This window comes from Hyperoodon ampullatus (genome assembly GCF_949752795.1).
Source record: "Hyperoodon ampullatus genome assembly, chromosome: X".
Classification (NCBI taxonomy): Eukaryota; Metazoa; Chordata; class Mammalia; order Artiodactyla; family Ziphiidae; genus Hyperoodon; species Hyperoodon ampullatus.
In genome coordinates, this window is record NC_136913.1 from 102,306,667 (window position 1) to 102,325,712 (window position 19,046).

A 19,046-nucleotide genomic window follows, 5' to 3' on the forward strand; every position below is an offset into this window, starting at 1 on the left:
AATACCCTAGATGCAAAAGGAGAACTACTATAATTAAAATGCTAAATGGACAGGGACCGGAGAAAGCTTCAGCCACACATTATTTTATACTCAAGGATGAGGTTCCTTAGTATAAACTCAACATAGCGAGTGCATGAAAATAACTTTCTTACAGAAAACAGGATATAATGAATTAAAATATTCTATCTGTATAAGTTGCTGAAATACCTTAAAATCGCTTTTATATTCAAAACCTGAGTGCCACACTAAAGATAAATATTTGATCTATAAGCCATGTGGGTTTTTATTTGTTTGTTTGTTTGTTTGTTTGTTAGTAGAATACTAATACTTGTTTAACTTAGACTTTATTTTGGAGCTGTTTCAGAAATTGTTTTTCATGTTTAAGTTTAATAATACCGTTGATAGACATTGTCTTCAATTTCAGAAACTATGCTGCAAAATCAAAGATTTACTGCATTTTTAATTAGTATGAATATGTTGAAACTTTTTTTATGCTATTAGGTGATGAAGGAAGTTTCTCCCATTAAAATTATATTTTTGTTCAGCTTTGTAAGAAGCACATTTCTTATTTCAGTGAAGCTTTGTTAATCATATATTTAAATGTGTCAAAAATATTTGATTTAAAAATATCCTATAATAAAAACTTTTGAAATGAAAATTGAACTTTTGAAGTTCTCATTTTGGTTTGTAAAGGTTTTGTTAAAGTGAGATAAACTACCAATACTTAAATATATCTACCTGTTAACTTCAGTTTTCTTATAGATCTCTCACTTGTGTGGGGTGTAATAAAAGTTATTTTATGTGCTTTTTATGGGAAAAATTTGGGCTTTTTATGGGAAAAATTACTGACCTTAACCTTTGAACAGGAGGAATCTAATATTTAGTATCTACAGAAAATTTTGAAAGAATATTTTTCTAGTAAACTAGATGTATCAGAGTATTACCGGACATTTCTGGATGTGTGTGAGTGTACTGGATTATGTCCATGTTTCCTATAATATATCTCAAATTAAAGGGAAGTCAGAGGTATAAAATTTAGATCATTAATCATGGTAGAAAAATTACATCTTCACTCCCAAACTAATGAAGGGTCTTAAAATAAACTTTCCTAAAATTACAGAAACTCTGAAAACCCTTGCTTAAAGGTCTTGCCCCTAGTTGGTTGGGAAAGCCAAGAGTAGAACTTAATTTTCTTGACCTAGTCCCCTATTTCTCCTGTCCCCAAACTCCAACATGAATAGCTATTTTCTTTAGGCACATAATCACTCTGAAATAGTATGTTATTATCTCTACTTTGAAGTTAGAGACTGAGTTACGGAGAAGAGTTGAGTGGTTGTCTGGGGAGACCCTCAGAAGCTCTGGATTCTTCCTTTACCATACAATTCCAGTTTTAAAAACCAGATTTCCCAGCTCAGTGCAGACTAGAAGCAAAAATTAGAAGGGAAGGGGGAAGAAAGCTTTTAAAGGCAGGCACATGGCCAGCTGTAAGAAGTGACCACTTCTATTGAGGAGGGAGATGCAAAACTATAAAACACAGACATTCCAAGCATAGTAGCCTAGGGTCCGGTAGTGTGAAGGCAAATAAATCCCCTGTACCTTAGGGTCCGTGGAGGGCATTACTGTATTAAAATATAGTGTAGTATTTGAGCATGATAATTACTCTGAGTAAGAAAGGGAAAATTGTATATCCTTTGTTTAAGAAGGTATTTTCAAGGGAAAGATTACTGAAACGGCAAGGCTTAGCCTATAATGTACTTATTTACAAGCTGCTTTTGAAATTTGAAATTCAAAAGTACTTAGAACACTTTCAGAAGTTTGGCACTCAAAGAGAAGCTTCATCTCTCTGGCAGTTTTATATATGGAACATTTCATTATTTTATTTCCTAGCAGTGCCAAATCAATTAGGCATTAATTGTAGTTGTTAAAGGCAGATCAGGATTCAAGCCTTTGACTTAATTAGTTTAGTACAACCCAAGAAGCAGCGCTAATTACCTTTACTTTGGTGTTCATTCATAGCACCGCTTAGAATATTCTCATAACCGTCATCTTTTAAGACCTTACACAGAAAAGAGGCAATATTGCAATGTAGTTGAGAGAGTGGACCCTAGAGCCAGACTGCCTAGGGTCAAATTCTGGCCCAGTTATTCACTAGCAGTGCAATTTAAATTACCTCATCTGACCCAAGCCTCAAGTTTTTTTGTGTGTAAAATAGGGAAGGTAATATAACTACCTCATTGGAAAGTTGTGAGGACTAAAGAAGCAAAAGCAAGTCAAGTCTTAGCACATTTTTGGCACATGCTTATTAATAAATGATGGCCATTGTATAATTATTATTACAAGGCCCCTCTTAAGAACATTTCCTGTGGGAATACTAAATAATGATTTACTGTTTATTATAGTGAAATGAATTGTTGTTTTCTCATTTTGGCACATGATACAAATCGTTTTAGCCAACTTTGCAAATTATAAATATGCTTTCACTTTTTACTAGATGCTAATGTTCTATAAATGGATGAAAAAATGTATCAGAAAAAATTCCAGTCTTACAGACTACCCTGTTAAAGACAATTTTAGGCTTAATCAGACTGGAGGAAGCTATGAAATGTTTTACTGCCTACCAAGACCTTAACAACTTTGTAACATTTAAATTATGTTTTGAACATGAGTGGCTTTTGTTATTAGTTTTTTGTTTAATGATATCACAAAATGCAAGCAGGATCCCACTTTAATCACCAGCTCAGTATAATCTGGTGTTTTTCTCGTTCCCTGTTGTTAAATAGCCTGGAGCTTTACAGGCTGTAGGGTATCTTTCCTGTATCCAGAAATTGGTCTCAGGCTTCCCACTACTGACTAAGTCCCTTGGAGAAACTTGGTGCACTCATTATTTGTGAGTTTCAATGGAGCAGTTCAAAGCTGCTGAGGAAACTACAGCTTATTGTGTATGCCCCATGTGCTCTCTCACTTAATCCTTATAGTAGTCCTATGAAGTGTAGATGTTTTTACCCCTTTTCCAAAGGAGGAGATTGAGGCTTGGATAAATTAAATGAATTGATCAAGATCACACACACGGTAAATGGCAGAAACGGTATTCAAGCAAGGTCTATCTGCACATATTCTTTTCACTGCATTCCCTTGGCTCTCAAAAGGAAGTAATAAATTACTCTTTATAGTTTGTACACAGCTGTATGTAAAGCCCCACCAGAACCAATCTGGACTATTTCCATGTGTGTCAACAGTTGGTCTATAACTTAGATCCTGTGAATAATCAGCTCTTTATGAAACCAGTTACATACAAGAGATAAATGTGGCGCCCTATTCTGTTTCTTGGACAGCTAAAAAACCTGATCAGATTTCTCAAAGTGGGAGTCATGGGGAAGGCAGATTTTCTTTTTCTTGCCTTCTCTACCTCATATGGGGCTTAAGTTTTTTGAAAAAAATCTTATTTCCTCTTGTCGCTACACCTCTGTGGCAGGTGATTTTTTTTTTCTTGATTGACATTCAGAATATGTGCCACACGGAAATTTGAGCCTCTTCAAGGTTTTTTTGTTTTTGTTTATTAAATTTTTGTTATTGTTTTGATTGCACTTGTATTATTTTACACATCCTTTTTGTGAAATATTTATTCCATTTTTAAAAATTGGAATAACCTTGGCCCTAATCACCTCCGGATAAACAGGATTTTGTTACAGAGCAGTATATGTTTGCCAGGGAAACCAAGTAATTGGGGATATAAAAATTTTCATTCCTGGAAATTGTCCTTTATTAACATGAAATTATATCGTCCAGGCACTGCAATTAAGTGGGCAGGCACTATTTTATACAGCTATCTTTTTTGTTTTTTAAACAAGCTTTAAAAAAGCCCTAAACTGGGGTTGTGTCTTAATCATCTTCCTATCTCTAGTCCCTGGTACATAGTAGATGTTCCATAAATGTTTGTTTAACAAAGGGGTTGATTTTCTGTTGAATGGCAAAAGTGATTTTTTTTTTTTTTTTTGTGGTATGCGGGCCTCTCACTGCTGTGGCCTCTCCCGCTGAGGAGCACAGGCTCCGGACGCGCAGGCTCAGTGGCCATGGCCCACGGGCCCAGCCGCTCCGCGGCATGTGGGATCTTCCCAAACCGGGGCACGAACCCGCATCCCCTCCATCGGCCGGCGGACCCCCAACCACTGCACCACCAGGGAAGCCCAAAAGTAATTTTTTTATCACACTGTTTTGATTAGAGGTCAAGGATTACTCAATTTGGCACATGAAGAACATGGTAGTAGGACTCGATGCTTCTCTTGGTTCTGCCCCTAACTTAATTTGTGACTTTGGGGAAAGTCACTTAATCTCTCAGCACCTTGGTTTCTTTATCTGTAAAAAGAGGCGCTATGACTAGATGATATTGAAGGCGCCTTTCAACACAAAGTTGTATCATCTGTGATCACTGCATTTAAAAAATTTAGGAATGGCATATGAATCATTTAAAAGCTTCTTACTGCATAACCCTGATAAGCGGCTGTAAGGGTATGTCTCTCCTTTGTGCTTTGAAGCAGATATGAAATTGTTCCTATTTGAAGAAAAATGTAAGGGGGTGTGTGAAAATAATTGGTGAAAAGTTACTTTTTAAAATTATTATATCTAGAGCACTCTGTATTTAAGAATAGAGTTTTGCTCCAGTTTAAAAAAAAAAAGAGCTGCAAACAAAAATAGGTTATCTCTCTTTAAAAGTAACGTAAATGTCTATGCATATGAAACTTTTCATCCATACTGTAAATCAAAGAAGCACAAATTAAGACAGCAATAAGATATATTTTCCTATCAAATTTGTAAACATTTTAAAATAACACTCATTTTTGGCAAGGGTATTAAAAAACAGGGACTCAGAGCAATGGGAGTGTATTTAAATTGGTACAACTGTTCTGGAGGGCAATTTGAGAGTTTCTCAAAATGCTGAAAAGTGTGTATACTTTTGACCTGCAATTCCACTTCTAGAGAAATTTATTTTAAAGAAATTTATCATGGAAGAATACAAAATTTTATTCACATTAATGCTAATTATAGTGTTATATATCTAGGAAGACAAAAGATACAAACTCAAATCTCTTGGTTGTAAGACTATGGGTCACTTTAATTTTCTTCTTTACTTTTTTATGGTTTCTACATCTTCTGTAAATGTTTTTTTAAAATATGGGCTTGTCTTTAATGAGTGTGTAGAAGTATTTCCCTTCTCATCTCCACTATTCAACACTTTCTTGCTTTTATTTCTGAACAGGTCTCCAGGAAAGGTGGTGATTTCAACATTAAAGGTGAGTTGTGCTTTCTGAAAGTGATAAGTATATTTCTACAAATTGTATACAATTTTCATTCATTTTTCTCTTTTATGTAATTCTTCATTCTCTGCTTTGGCTTTCTATTACTTAGTTTTTGCTAAGTAATATTATCATTGTATCTTACTCTAGGTGTGATTAGGTACTCTAGAAATACCTAATTAAATATTGTACTGTAAGGAAGGGACTATAAGTATTTTTTAGATTTCTGCTAATTTTTATTTGGTTTACAATTTTTAGAATAAAAGAACACTATAAAATACTTGTATTTGTGTGTGTGTGTGTGTGTGTGTTTAATTGAAAAAGTAATACTTGCATGACAGAAATATGGAGTAACCAAAACACTTGTATACTTCTTATGGGCACATGTATTGGTATCATAATTATATATAAAAATCAATCCTAGCCTTATATTCAAGCAAAGAAGTTTGATATTGAGATATTATGCCAATGAGAACCATTTTAAATACAAGAATATCACGAAACAACTATTTACATCAAATAGAATATATACTATATGTGTATGTTTGTGTATGGTTGTGTTTGTGTGTACGTCTGTACATATGTATGTATAATCTCAAACATGCTGTATTTTTTTTCAGTTTCAGTGTCCCTACCTTCTATTTATACACATTGGATATTGATCTGTTTGATAAATTGTGGTGTATTCATATGGAATATTCTGTAGCAGTGGCTATGAATGAATTAGTTATACATAATAACATGGATGAATTTCAGCACCATGGTGTTGAGTGGGGGAAATAAAACAAGTCACAGGAAAATACATGTAGTAAGATTCCATTTATATTAAGTCCAAAAGCATGCAAAACTAGAGAATATATTGTTCAGAGATACAAGCATAGTAAAACTATAAAGAACAGCAAGGGAATGATAAACACAAAGTTTAGGATATCAATCATCTCTGAGGGGGAAAGAATGGAATGGAAATGGAGAAGGACATACAAGAGACTTGAAAGCTAATAGTAATACTGTTCTTTTTCTTAAACTGAGTACTTAAGAAAGGTTATATCATAATTCTTTATTCCTTATATTTTATAAAAATTCTTTTATATTAACTATTTAATAAAACCATTTTAAAAAACAACTCATGGACATGGTTAAAATTCACTCAGTGTGAAAAGTAGATGGTTGAAAATGTAGCTTCCCTCCCATTCTTCACCTTCCACTTCCCAGTCCTCCTATCCAGAGACTATTGCTGTTTATGCTTGTAGATTTTAAAAGCCACTTAGGTCTTAAGATATTTTTAGGTTATAACAAATAGGTTTGGGGAATTTATTTTATCCCAGTTATTATAGATTGTCCTTAACTTGAATAAAATTAGATAGAAAATGTACATATTTAGTAAATAAATATGAAGTTGGATATAGTTCTTTTTTACTTTTTATTTTGAAATAATTACAGAGTCACAGAAAGCTGCAAAGATAGTACAGAGAAGTCCTGTTATCCTTCACCCACTTTCCCCAGTGGTTATGTCTTAATTATAGTACAATATCAAAACCAAGAATTTGATGGTGGTACAGTGTGAGTGTATAGTTCTGTGTCATTTTATTACATGTGTATATTTGTATAACCACCACCACAATCCAGATGAGATCTAGTTTATCACCACAGAGAGCTTCCTTTATAAAGTCACACCCACCACCTCCCCACATCATCCCTAACCCTAGGCAGCCAGCCACTAATCTGTTTTCCATCTCAATAATTTTGTCACTTGAGAATGTCCTATAAATGGAATCATATAGTGTGTGACCTTTTGAGATTGGCTCAAATGATTGAGATCCATCCAAGTTGTTGCATGTGTCAATGGTTTATTCCTTTTTGTTGTTAAGTAATATTCTATGATGTGGATGTACATGGGTTATTGAGTGCTTATTGTATATAACAGCATATCTATTGATACCTTAAGCAATCCAAAGAAAAGTTTGATATAGTTCCTATTTTTGATGACTTTACAACCTCACAGAAAAGATACATATATATAAGAAGGGATGATACATGTGGTATTGATGTTTGTAGACTAGAATAGACCTTAAGAACTACAGGGAGTTTGGAGGAGGAAAGGGGACATAGAGCAATCGTGAGAGCTCTGTTGCCTGGAATAGGAGAGAAAATTTTTCGGGAGGAGGTAGAACTTGTGTTAGGCTTTGAAAATTGGGAGAGATTTGCATAGGTGGATAGAGAAAAATTGGGAAAGCATTGTATGTTAGGTAATAGTATGAACTAATTAATATGCAAAGGCAGAGAATTTGCTGGGCGCATTGAAAGACTGGTGTCTTACTAATGTAAACATTTCAGTGGTGGAATGTTGGTAAAGTAAATTGGGGCCAGATTTCCACAAGCCTTGAATGTCAGGTTAAGAAATCTGGGCTTTAAAATTTTGAAGCAAGATATTTAAAGTCAATTTTTATATGTCTTACAAGATTTTTTGCTGGGGAATTAACAAAAGATAAGTGGTAGAAGGGTGGAAGAAAGTTCGGGGGAAAGAGACTAAGTGCAGAGAGAGCTACTAAGAGATTAGAATGTCAAGACATGAGACTCCAACAGAGGGATGGTGTTGATAGGAATGGATGGATGCATATGACAACTATTTAAGAGTTGTTTCCTGGTTTTTGTCTATTGTTTTTTTTTTCCTCTCCTCAGCAAAAAAGAGTGGCGGTCACATCTCAAACATTTTTTAAAATTTCACTTTAGTCACAGTTAATTACTCATTACACAGTTACTTCCTCATTACTAAAAACCAGAAGTGACCTGAATTTTTTAATAACTAACATTTTTAGCTTAATGTTCTTTAGTAGATAATAATGAAGATTTCTTTGAGTGTAGATCACTTTTGTACAAATGATTTGTGAAACTGGGTCTTTTGTTGGATGTGCTTATTAAAATTAAAAAGCTCAATTCTTATAACTGAATACTATGAGGTGGGTACAAACAGCTCTCCAATATCCAATACAGATGGAGGGAAACAGTGGTGTGAATTGCTAGAAATTGAACGCTCTATCATACCTTTTAAGAAAGCATGTATCTGAGGTTGTGATAGGTAGGAGTTAGAGAAATGGCCTAATGGTGGGAAGCTGGGATTTAGTAGGTACTGTGCTACAGTAATGGGGCAGCCCATCTCCAGAAAAAGGTAATAATTGAGGACTGTCTCAAGTCTAGCTAAGTTGGTGTTGGTTGTCTGTAGGTACATGCTTGGCTTCCATTGCTTTGTCCTCAAAGCCTGTTAGAGGTGCTAGGGGAAGGACCTGGACCTTAAACCTCACTAAGGAGAGAATCATAGATGACTATATATACTAAATCAGGTTTTACTAAGAAATCTTCCAATTAACCTCTCTAGAGATCAGATCCTCTGGTAGGTGCCATATCACTCCTTAAAACTAGGACTTAACAGCAGTTTACCTTATAGGAGTTGATATCTTTCAAAAGTTCAAAGTCTAAGAGAGTTTTGTTAAAGCCAAATAAAATAGAAGCCTAATCATTGCTTGGCAGTTTTGGTCTGTGATCTTTGTAAGTATTAAAACAAATTAAATTGAGGTACAGGAATTATTAGTATGTATTTTTCTTAGGTTAACTTGGGGAAAATATCCATGGAATTAAGGTTGTACAGTGCTTCTGATTTCCCTACTAATGAACAGTTATTGGAGGGTAATTGGGTAAATACAGTTAATTTGTAGGACAGTTGAAGGTGTTTCTTTAATATGCATTAACCGTTCTTAATTATCATCAGCTTTCAAGAATTCTCTCTCATCTTGTCAAGATGGCTATTTCAGGGTGGTCAGGGAAGGCTTTTCTGATGTAATAATGCCTGAGCTATGACCCTAAGGATGGTAAGGAACCATCCAGTTGGCCAAAGTATAATTGTGTGGTTGTGATGGGAGAGGGAGGTGAGAAATATAGATGTCAAAGATGTAGGCAGGAGCCATATCATGTTAGGTGCTCATGGGCTGTGGTAGAGTTTAGATTTTATCTAAAACTTCAAATTCCATGAAACAACTTTTCTCTAGAAGAATCTATATAAGAATTGGTAGTATTTCCCAAATGCTGGGAGGAATTCAATGAAACGACTTTTCAGCTTGAAGATATTGGAAGTCCTGCAGAAATTTCTCTAGCACATTAAGTCTTTAGCATTATAATAATCTCTGGAGTAGAGAGATTATTGGAGCCTATCCTGATGCTTGTATAATTGCTACCTTAATACATACATACATCCTTATGTATCTTAGGTCACTTATCTGTCAAAAATGGTTATAGTGACTTTCTGACAAGCTCTGTGATGTACACTAAGAATTATGAAAAGTTTTTTTCTCAGTATTAGTAGTAGCATTCAAATTACTGTACTTCTATAAATGTAAAGAAAACTTAAGATGGAAAAGAATATTGTGTTAAGATTTGCAAATGTATGATTATCTTAATTTACCCGAATTTTTTTTCCAACAGAAATGCAGCATCCATTTTACTTTCTCTAACCTCCCAAATATATATATATATGTACGTATGTGTATATGAATGTATACGTAGATATATATGTATTTTTGGTGGGTTTAATTTTTTTCATCTGTTACTGTTTTGGGGACTTCATTTAATACTGGTTAAATCTTGATTCCTTTTATCTAAAGTGTATAAAGTTTTTAAGGCAATGATTCTCTGAATATGGTCTTCCTCATTATGTACTTTTGTGTTTATTCATATTTATGAAGGGATACTTTGGGAAAAATAACAATTCTAATTCAACCCTTTGCTTAAGTCCTTAATCTTTTTAAGCTACAAAGGTACTTAGTAGTTCTTATCTTCCTGCACAGTTTTTTAATGTTAAAAAGTTGGGTACATGTAAAGGAAAATATCCTATTACAATATAAAAATCGAAAATTGCTGATTGGTAACCTTCCTATGCAAATTAAATTGTCCCAATTGGCATAAAAATCTCTGGGCATCTATCAGTATATAAACATCTAAGCTCTTTATGGGCCTTTGATTTATTAATGCTATAATTTCTCATTTATACCCATTTTAAACAAAGTTTTAAAGAAAAGATATTTCGTCTTTGTTTCTTTTCTTTTTAAAATAGGAAGCAGAGAACTCTGCATACAAAGTTGGAAATGAGTCCCCTGTACAAGAATTGAAGCAAGATGTGTCTAAAAAGGTTTGTAAGATAAAATGTCAATATTAGTTTAGCAGATGTCATATTTTTATGGTATATTTAAAGTGGAAAAATTTTTATATTCTTTTAGTATAGTGCCCTGTACGTGGTGGATGTTCAGTAAATGTTCCTGAATCTGTTGAATTTGTGATTGAAGGCGCATCAGGCTTTTTAGAAGGCATTTTGTAATCGAACTAATTGGTAATTTTTCCTTGAATCAGTATTTTGAAAAATGTTTTGTAATGTGTTTTTACTTTTTATACTTGTATTTTTATTAGAGTAAGCTATAGCTACTCTTGAGGTTAGTACCAAGAGGTAAAGGTACTGAAAAACTCAGTGCAGCAAATTCTAATGTCTTGAGGAGTTAGAGGTTACAAGAAGTCATTACTCTTCTAGTACCTTTGATAACTTTTAAGGAATTGATCATATGAAGCTTCAGGGTTTGGTTTACTGGAAGAGACTGAGCATAAGATAAAAATTTTGGCAATGGGTTGTTCACAGTATCAGGATAAAACCCAAGGAGAAAGAATGGTGTGTCTGTTCATTTATACCAGTTTTGAGTGTTTTCTGTGCCCCAGGCACTGTTTAGAGAGTGGATTTCCAGAGACCAATGCAACGACACATCCTCTATCCCAGAGTTTCTCAACAGCAACACCTTTGGGGTGAATAATTCTTTGTTGTGGTGGGGAGGAGAGACTGTTCTGTACATGGTAGAATGTTTAGCAGCATTCCTGGCTTTGACTCACTAGATGTCAACGTCCGCCTCCCCCCCCCCCCACCAACCCCTACCCCATCTTGACAACCAAAAATGTCTCCAGACATCACTGAATGTCTGGGGGAATGACACTGGGCAAAATCACCACCAATGTAGATTCATTGTTCTACCCTTATGGAATTTAGAAATTAATGGACTACATATTTTAATATTGATAATACTTTTTCCTTTAAAAAGAAAAATTTCCTTTTTGGGAAAAGTGGTTTTGTGTATCAGCATGAATGAGATAACAAGAGTGGTACCCTTTTTTTTTTTAATCAGAAATTTCCCACAATTCTACACAAACAAACAGCTGTCTTGATTTTTTGGCATTCCCTTCTGGTTCTCACTCATTTGCTTTTTTTTTTTTTTTTGGCCTATTTGTAGTGTAGATAGAATTTTGTTGGTGATGGTGTTGTTTTGTTTCTGACAGAATTTTATATTCTACCTTTTCCTCTTAACATTTTTTGATTTTTATCATATTTCTACATGATTTTAATACTCAGTTTTCATTTGGCCTATTAGCTTCCATCAAGCAAGTGGATTATTATGTATCTAGCCATTTTTATTGTTGAAAACTTGAAAAGTTTCTGTTTTTCCACTAGAGCTTTTCTTTCCCTTTTAAAGATTTTTTTTCTTGGGATAAATTACAAATGGGTAATTATAGTTAGTAGCCAAAAAAAAGTGATTTTTAAGGAGAGTTTAGAAGCTGAAAAGATAGTAAACACTATGGAGCCATAGAGTGAGTCTTAAGACTCTAGGTATTACTTTTTAAGTTCTAGCCTTTTCAAGTGAATTAAGTATCCAACATTAATTATAAAGGCTGTGGAGTTATACCCTGGATCAGAACACAATCCCTGTTCCCAGTAACTTACATTTTAGTGGAGAAAATTGGATAAACACAAAACTGAGTGTAATAAGTGTTCAAATAGACTTGCAAACTTTATAAGAGCACAAAGGGAGGCTTTACTTTCTCCTTGAGGATAGGAATGGGGAAGGAGGAAGTAGCATCTGAACTGGTTCTTGATGAATGGCTAAGATTTGGGCAGGGGGCTTCCCTGGTGGTGCAGTGGTTGAGAGTCCGCCTGCTGATGCAGGGGACACGGGTTCGTGCCCCAGTCCGGGAAGATCCCACATGCCGCGGAGCGGCTAGGCCCATGAGCCATGACCGCTGAGCCTGCACGTCCGGAGCCTGTGCTCCGCAACGGGAGAGGCCACAACAGTGAGAGGCCCGCGTACCGCAAAAAAAAAAAAAAAAAAGATTTGGGCAGGCAGAGATGGAAGAGGAAAGGCATAACCAAAGGCGTGGAGATGAGGAATGTGCAGAATGTTTGTTGATGAGTCTAGAGACCAAAGTTAGGGCCAGATTATGGGAATGCCTCGTATGTCATACTAAAACATCTGGTTTTTATTTTACAGTCGCTGTGAAAGCAATGATTTTTTTGAAGCAGGGAGGTGATAGGAAACAGTTGCTTTAGCATGATCATTTCTATGTTAGTCTTGATTCTTACTGTTCTCTTGTTCTTTCCCCATTTGCTACCTCCTGAAACCCGGCAGGGAACGGGGGTGGGGAAACAGGCCTAGGTACTGTAAATAGGTGCTATGGGGGCATATCAAGATGTAGAAAACATGGGCCTTGTTTTCCAGGTGTGGAGAAAATATTTATATAGAGCTAGCTCATGTACTACGCTGTATTTATATTCTAGTTCATATTATAATGAACAGTAAGAGTGTTAGGAGTTCAGAAGAGGAAGAGATTGTCCTCAGTTAAGGGATTAAAGAAGGTTTAAGATTTTCAACCTTGTTTTAACCCCTCTGATGGCATAGGCCTTTTCACTCTGCATAGTGATTATTTGAAACCTTTACATTCACCTCATGCTCACTGTGCCCACCTGCATCTGCTTACTTTCATCAAATAACCTTGCTTCCCACACTGCATGTAGGTGTTAGAGGCTAAGAAGCCTGAATTCAGTCCTTTTCATCATCTCTCACTTCCCTCACCTGCAAACTTGTTTTCATCTTTTACCTCTTTTTCATGCCATTCCTGAGAATTTAGTATTCTTTTTTTTTCTGTCCAAAGTAGAATGATATAATATAAAGAACACTGGATTTTTTGGAGAAAAACCCGGATTTCAGTTTTGACTTTGTAGTTTACTAGCTGTGGGACCTTAGGCGAAATACTTAATGCCTTTACCTCAGATTCCTGCTTTTGTAGAAGGGAGATAATCTAGCTCCCTCACAAGTCCTGTGTAAAGATTAAATGGCAAATGTGTGTACTGGGTCTAATACACAGCAGACCCTCTTTCCTTTCTTCTCCAGAACTTGTTATCTTCCTTTCCATTGGCTCCTTCCCCTCTGCTTATAAAAATGCTGGATCATTTTCTTGCACCCTCTTCCATGTATAGCCAAGCTTTTTGAGAACATAGAGTGTGCTGGCTGTTCCTATGTCTTCACCTCTTATTCATTCATAAATTTACTGTAATCTGGCTTCTGTTATTGCTAAAGTACTCAGAGCTCAGAAACTACCTAATTGACAAATTAGGTGGACTCTAGTTAATATTTCTCTGGTAAAAGTAAGGTAGGTCTAGGATAAAAATTAGAAGATTGAGAAAAATTAATATGTAGAATATGCTGGGAAATCAGGGATGAATATTATTGAACGGCTTAATATCCAGTTCAACTTGGCATGAATTTGTAGTAAACCACATCAAGATAGTTCCATAGCACATTCTGTTAACTTTCTGGAGCCAAAGAATTGAGAAAGCAGAAGTCATCCATGTCTCTGTGGTGGGAAGATAAGTGAGTGGGCTGGGAGATTTATTGTGTTAATAATGACAGGACTGGGTAGAAAATATATTTTCTTCTAAATGTTGGTAGGAGACGCAGAAAGCCTGCCTGTAGTTTTCAACTGTAGATAAGAAATAAAAGGGAAAAAAGGCAAGATGAGCTGGGTATTTGAACTCTTTTCATGGTCCTGCCATCTCTCTGCAGAGCAGGGGATTAGATGTAGCCTGTTTAAGAACATTAATCTCCCTGCATCTGCTGGCTTTCCATGTCAGGCTTGAGTTCAGAGCTGAACAACTTAAAATCTTGTACAAGGTGGTTTTGATTCTCATAGTTTTGTTAACTAGGCTCAAACCAGCAGGCAACTAACTTGGCATAAATATGTAAATGAACTATGACATGAAGCATCTGAATGTAAATTTAGGTTTAAACTTTCTTTTACAGGGTTGATTGAATTTTTGTGATTACACATACTAACACAGATTCCCTATATAATGGTTAAGAGTACAGTGTCTGGAACTAAACTCCCTACGTTTATGCCAGCTTCATCACTTACTAGCTTTGTGACCTTGGACAAATCACTTGGTCCCTCTGTGCCTTAGTTCCCTCATTTGTATAATGATGATAGTAAGAGTGCTATCTTACAAAGTTGTTGTAAAGATTAAAATATGTAAAGTGTTAAGAACATTGCCTGGCACATAGTAAGTACTATATAAATGATTAGCTGTTATTTTGTTCTTGTAAATAGCTTCATTGTTTTTTTTTCAACTGCTTTTTAACCTTTCATCAGATTATTGAAAGTATTATTGAAGAGAGTCAGAAAGTACTACAGCTTGAAGATGACTCTTTGGATTCCAAAGGAAAAGGACAGTCTGATCAGGCTACTGCCAGTCCTATCATGGCTGGAACAGATATACCTGGATTGTTAGCCGTAGATCAAGTACTGCAGGAAGATTCCCAAAAGGCAGAAAGTCAGGATGTATCTGAAGAAACTAAATTAGAATCAAAAAAATGTTTTCCTTCTGATGACACATGTGACAAGCCAGTAGATGAAACCACTAAGTTAACTGAAATAAGTTCAACTGAACAACAGCTTAATGTGCCTGAAACTGAAACAGAAGTGTTGAACAAGGAAGCAGTGGAAGTCAAAGAAAGTGATGTTCTAGAACCTGCATCCTCACACTCCTTATCTACTAAAGATTTTGCTGTTGTGGAAGAAGTTGCTCCTGCCAAACCACCAAGACAGCTTACTCCAGAACCTGATATAGTAGCTAGTACAAAGAAGCCTGTTCCAGCACGCCCACCTCCTCCAACTAATTTCCCACCTCCTAGACCCCCACCTCCATCTCGACCTGCTCCACCACCAAGAAAAAAGAAAAGCGAATTGGAGTTTGAGGCTCTTAAGACACCTGATCTAGATGGCAAGTATTAATTGAGAAATAGCTATTTTTGTGGGGAGTTCTTGGAGTTGAAACTTGAACTTTCTGATTTTTTTTTTCAGTTTATGCTGTAGACAACCACATTGATGACCAAGTTATAAAACTTATCTTAGTAATAGAAAGTCAAAATGTTTACATTGGTGTTGTTACATTACTGTAATTAAACATTTCAGGAGACTTTCAAATCTGTTACCATTGGAGAGCCAGTGTGGCATAGTGAAAAGAGCATAGGATTTGGAGACTTAAGATTTGAATTCAAGTCCTAGTTCTCTTCATGTGTAAGTTGTGTAGCCTTGAAGAATTTAACATATTTCAACCCTGGTTTTCCCATATATAAAACGAGAGTAATAAAACCACTTTTCTCAGAGGATTGTTCTAAGCGTCAGCCAGATAAAGGTTAAAGCACTTTTCAAGCTATGTATAAGGTCTTATATAAATATTAGTTGTTGTTGTTGTTGTTATTATTGCAGTTCCCAAAGAGAATATTACATCTGATACTCTCCTAACTACAAACATGGCTTCAGAGAGTACAGTCAAAGATTCTCAGCCTTCTCTTGATTTGGCAAGTGCTACCAGTGGAGATAAAATAGTTACTGCCCAGGTTGGTGAATTTGTGTTATATTTGATACAGGCTTTCTCAACTTTCTGCAACTGGCTGGTTTGTTGATTTTGGTTTTGGTTTTGGTTTGTTGATTGTTGAACCTTCTTTCTTCTCCAGGCCAAATATTTCCTTGTCCCCAAAACCTGGCTACCTTACATCCCTTGTCTAGCTCTGCTACTTAAGTAGCTGGCTGATTCTGGCAAGCTATTTAACATCTGAGTCTGAGATGGCTCATTGATGAAATGAGGGGAAAACCTTCCTTGAAGGTTTCTTGCAAGGTTGAAATGAGCTAGAGTATGCCAAGTACCTGGCATGTAGTAGGTATTCAAAAAGTGATAGATGCTGCTATATGTAATATTTATTAATAAATACCAACTATAATCTTCATTTATCTGACCTATAGTGGTCAAAATTGGGGACTTTTATTTTTTATAATTTCCTTTTCCTAATCATGAAAAAAAACCTTCATACACTAGGCTATGTATCCATATATGAGGCAATAGAAAGGACTTGATTACATGAATTTCTACCACCGTCAAATTCTGGGATTCAAGGGGGTTACTTATGTGGTAGCTGTGGTTAGGGCAGGTTAGCCGACTGGGAGATACTATCATACTAAGTGAAGTAAGTCAGACAGAGAAAGACAAATATCATATGATATCGGATATCATATGATATCTAAAAAAAAAGATACAAATGAACTTATTTACAAAACAGAAATATACAGACTTGGAAAACAAACTTATGGTTACCAAAGGGGAAAGGTGGGGGGAGGGATAAATTAGGAGGTTGGGATTAACATATACACACTACTATATATAAAATAGATAATCAACAAGGACCTACTGTACAGCACAGGGAACTCTGCTCAATATACTGTAATAACCTAAAAGGGAAAAGAACTTGAAAAAGAATAGATACATGTATATGTATAACTGAATCACTTTGCTGTACACATGAAACTAATACAACATTGCTAATCAACTATACTTCAATATAAAATAAAATTTTCACAATAGCCCGGAGCTGGAAACAACCTAAGTGTCCATCATCGGATGAATGGATAAAGAAGATGTGGCACATATATACAATGGAATATTACTCAGCCATAAAAAGAAACGAAACTGAGCTATTTGTAATGAGGTGGATAGACCTAGAGTCTGTCATACAGAGTGAAGTAAGTCAGAAAGAGAAAGACAAATACCGTATGCTAACACATATATATGGAATTAAAAAAAAAATGTCATGAAGAACCTAGGGGTAAAACGGGAATAGAGACACAGACCTACTTGAGAATGGACTTGAGGATATGGGGAGGGGGAAGGGTAAGCTGTGACAAAGGGAGAGAGAGGCATGGACATATATACACTACCAAATGTAAGGTAGATAGATAGTGGGAAGCAGCCGCATAGCACAGGGAGATCAGCTCGGTGCTTTGTGACCGCCTGGAGGGGTGGGATGGGGAGGGTGGGAGGGAGGGAGATGCATGGGGGAGGGGATGTGGGAACAGATGTATATGTATGACTGATTCACTTTGTTATAAAGCAGAAACTAAAAAAAAAAAAAAAAAAATCAAGGATTCTGTGGCCAATGGAACTTGGAATAAAATTCAAAGCACATACACACACAAAAAGACACTATAGTCTTTTCAGAACCTTAGAGAAGAGGTCAACAGTGGCCTGATTTTGTAGGGTCCCCAAGCTAAAAATGGTCTTTATATTTTTAAAGGGTTGTTTTAAAAAAAAAGAATATGCAACAGACACTATATATGAAGCAAAAGGCTTAAAATATTTACTATCTGGCTCTACAGAAAAAGTTTGCCAACCCCTACCCTCAAGATATCCATGTGTATAGCTCTGATTAATGGCAATATTAGTGCTGGCATTTTACTGGTAGAGAACTGCTTTTGGGCCAGGTTCAAATAGAACATTTATTTGCTTTCAAGACTATTCAGACATTATTTCATGAGCAGCAACACTTTTGGTACCTAATGTTTTTCAGCATGCTGGGAATAATAAAAGACTGAAATGGAGTGCTCCATTTAAATTTTCAGTAGGCTCCATTATCTGTATTCTGGAATTCTTTAGAACTGTGTGTGGTAATGAATAATTGAATATTTATAGAAATTGATTCAGTCTACTTTCTGTTTATAAAATTATAATTTCAGGAAAATGGAAAAGCACCTGATGGGCAGACAATAGCAGGTGAAGTGATGGGTCCTCAGAGACCTAGATCCAACTCTGGGAGAGAGCTTACTGATGAGGTATAATTAGATTTTTTTGTTCTTGAAAACATAAAATATAAAGGTCATGATGAGAAGATGAAAAAATTCTAGAGATGAATGGTGATGATGGTTGCACGACAATGTAAATATACTTGATGCCACTGAACTATACAATAAAAACGGTTAAAATGGTAAATTTTGTATTATATATATTTTACAATGATTTTTTTTTATTTTATTTTTTTATTTTTGGCTGCATTGGGTCCTCGTTGCTGCACGTGGGCTTTCTCTAGTTACTGCGAGCAGGGGCTACTCTTGGTTGCAGGGCGTGGGCTTCTCACTGAGGTGGCCTCTCCCGCTGCGGAGCATGGGCTCCAGGCACACAAGCCTCAGTAGTTGTGGCACACGGGCCCAGCAGTTATGGCTCACAGGCTCCAGAGCGCAGGCTCAGTAGTCGTGGCTTATGGGCCCAGCTGCTCCGCGGCATGTGGGATCCCCCCGGACCAGGGCTCGAACCTGTGCCCCCTGCCTTGGCAGGCGGATTCCCAACCACTGCGCCACCAGGGAAGCCCCACAATGATTAAAAAAAATTAGCTTTATTGCTATTAGGCAAAAAAATCATAATGTCGAGGAAAAAATGAAAATTGAAGATTGTCTTAGTTTTTTTTTTTTTAATATGCTGGAGTTTGACCTCTGACTTACACTTGCCCTTTCACATAATTATATGGTGGAATAAGTGTATTGAAAGCAAGGCCTATGTTTTATAGAAAGTGGGCTTAA

General features: G+C 35.9%; 1 protein-coding gene across 3 annotated transcripts in view; it reads left to right on the forward strand.

Moving 5' to 3' along the window:
- Positions 1 to 19,046, forward strand: part of WDR44 (WD repeat domain 44) — a gene marked incomplete at both ends in the record, with an annotated part of 82,835 nt that overhangs the window by 18,450 nt on the left and 45,339 nt on the right. For 2 of the 3 annotated variants that reach the window (XM_079727360.1, XM_079727361.1), the window contains 5 exons: positions 5,255 to 5,288; positions 10,393 to 10,467; positions 14,793 to 15,423; positions 15,912 to 16,042; positions 18,210 to 18,305. In XM_079727360.1, the coding sequence (XP_079583486.1) occupies positions 5,255 to 5,288; positions 10,393 to 10,467; positions 14,793 to 15,423; positions 15,912 to 16,042; positions 18,210 to 18,305 (967 nt within the window). The remainder of the gene's footprint in view (positions 1 to 5,254; positions 5,289 to 10,392; positions 10,468 to 14,792; positions 15,424 to 15,911; positions 16,043 to 18,209; positions 18,306 to 19,046) is intronic. The other variant, XM_079727362.1, reaches the window with a different exon arrangement.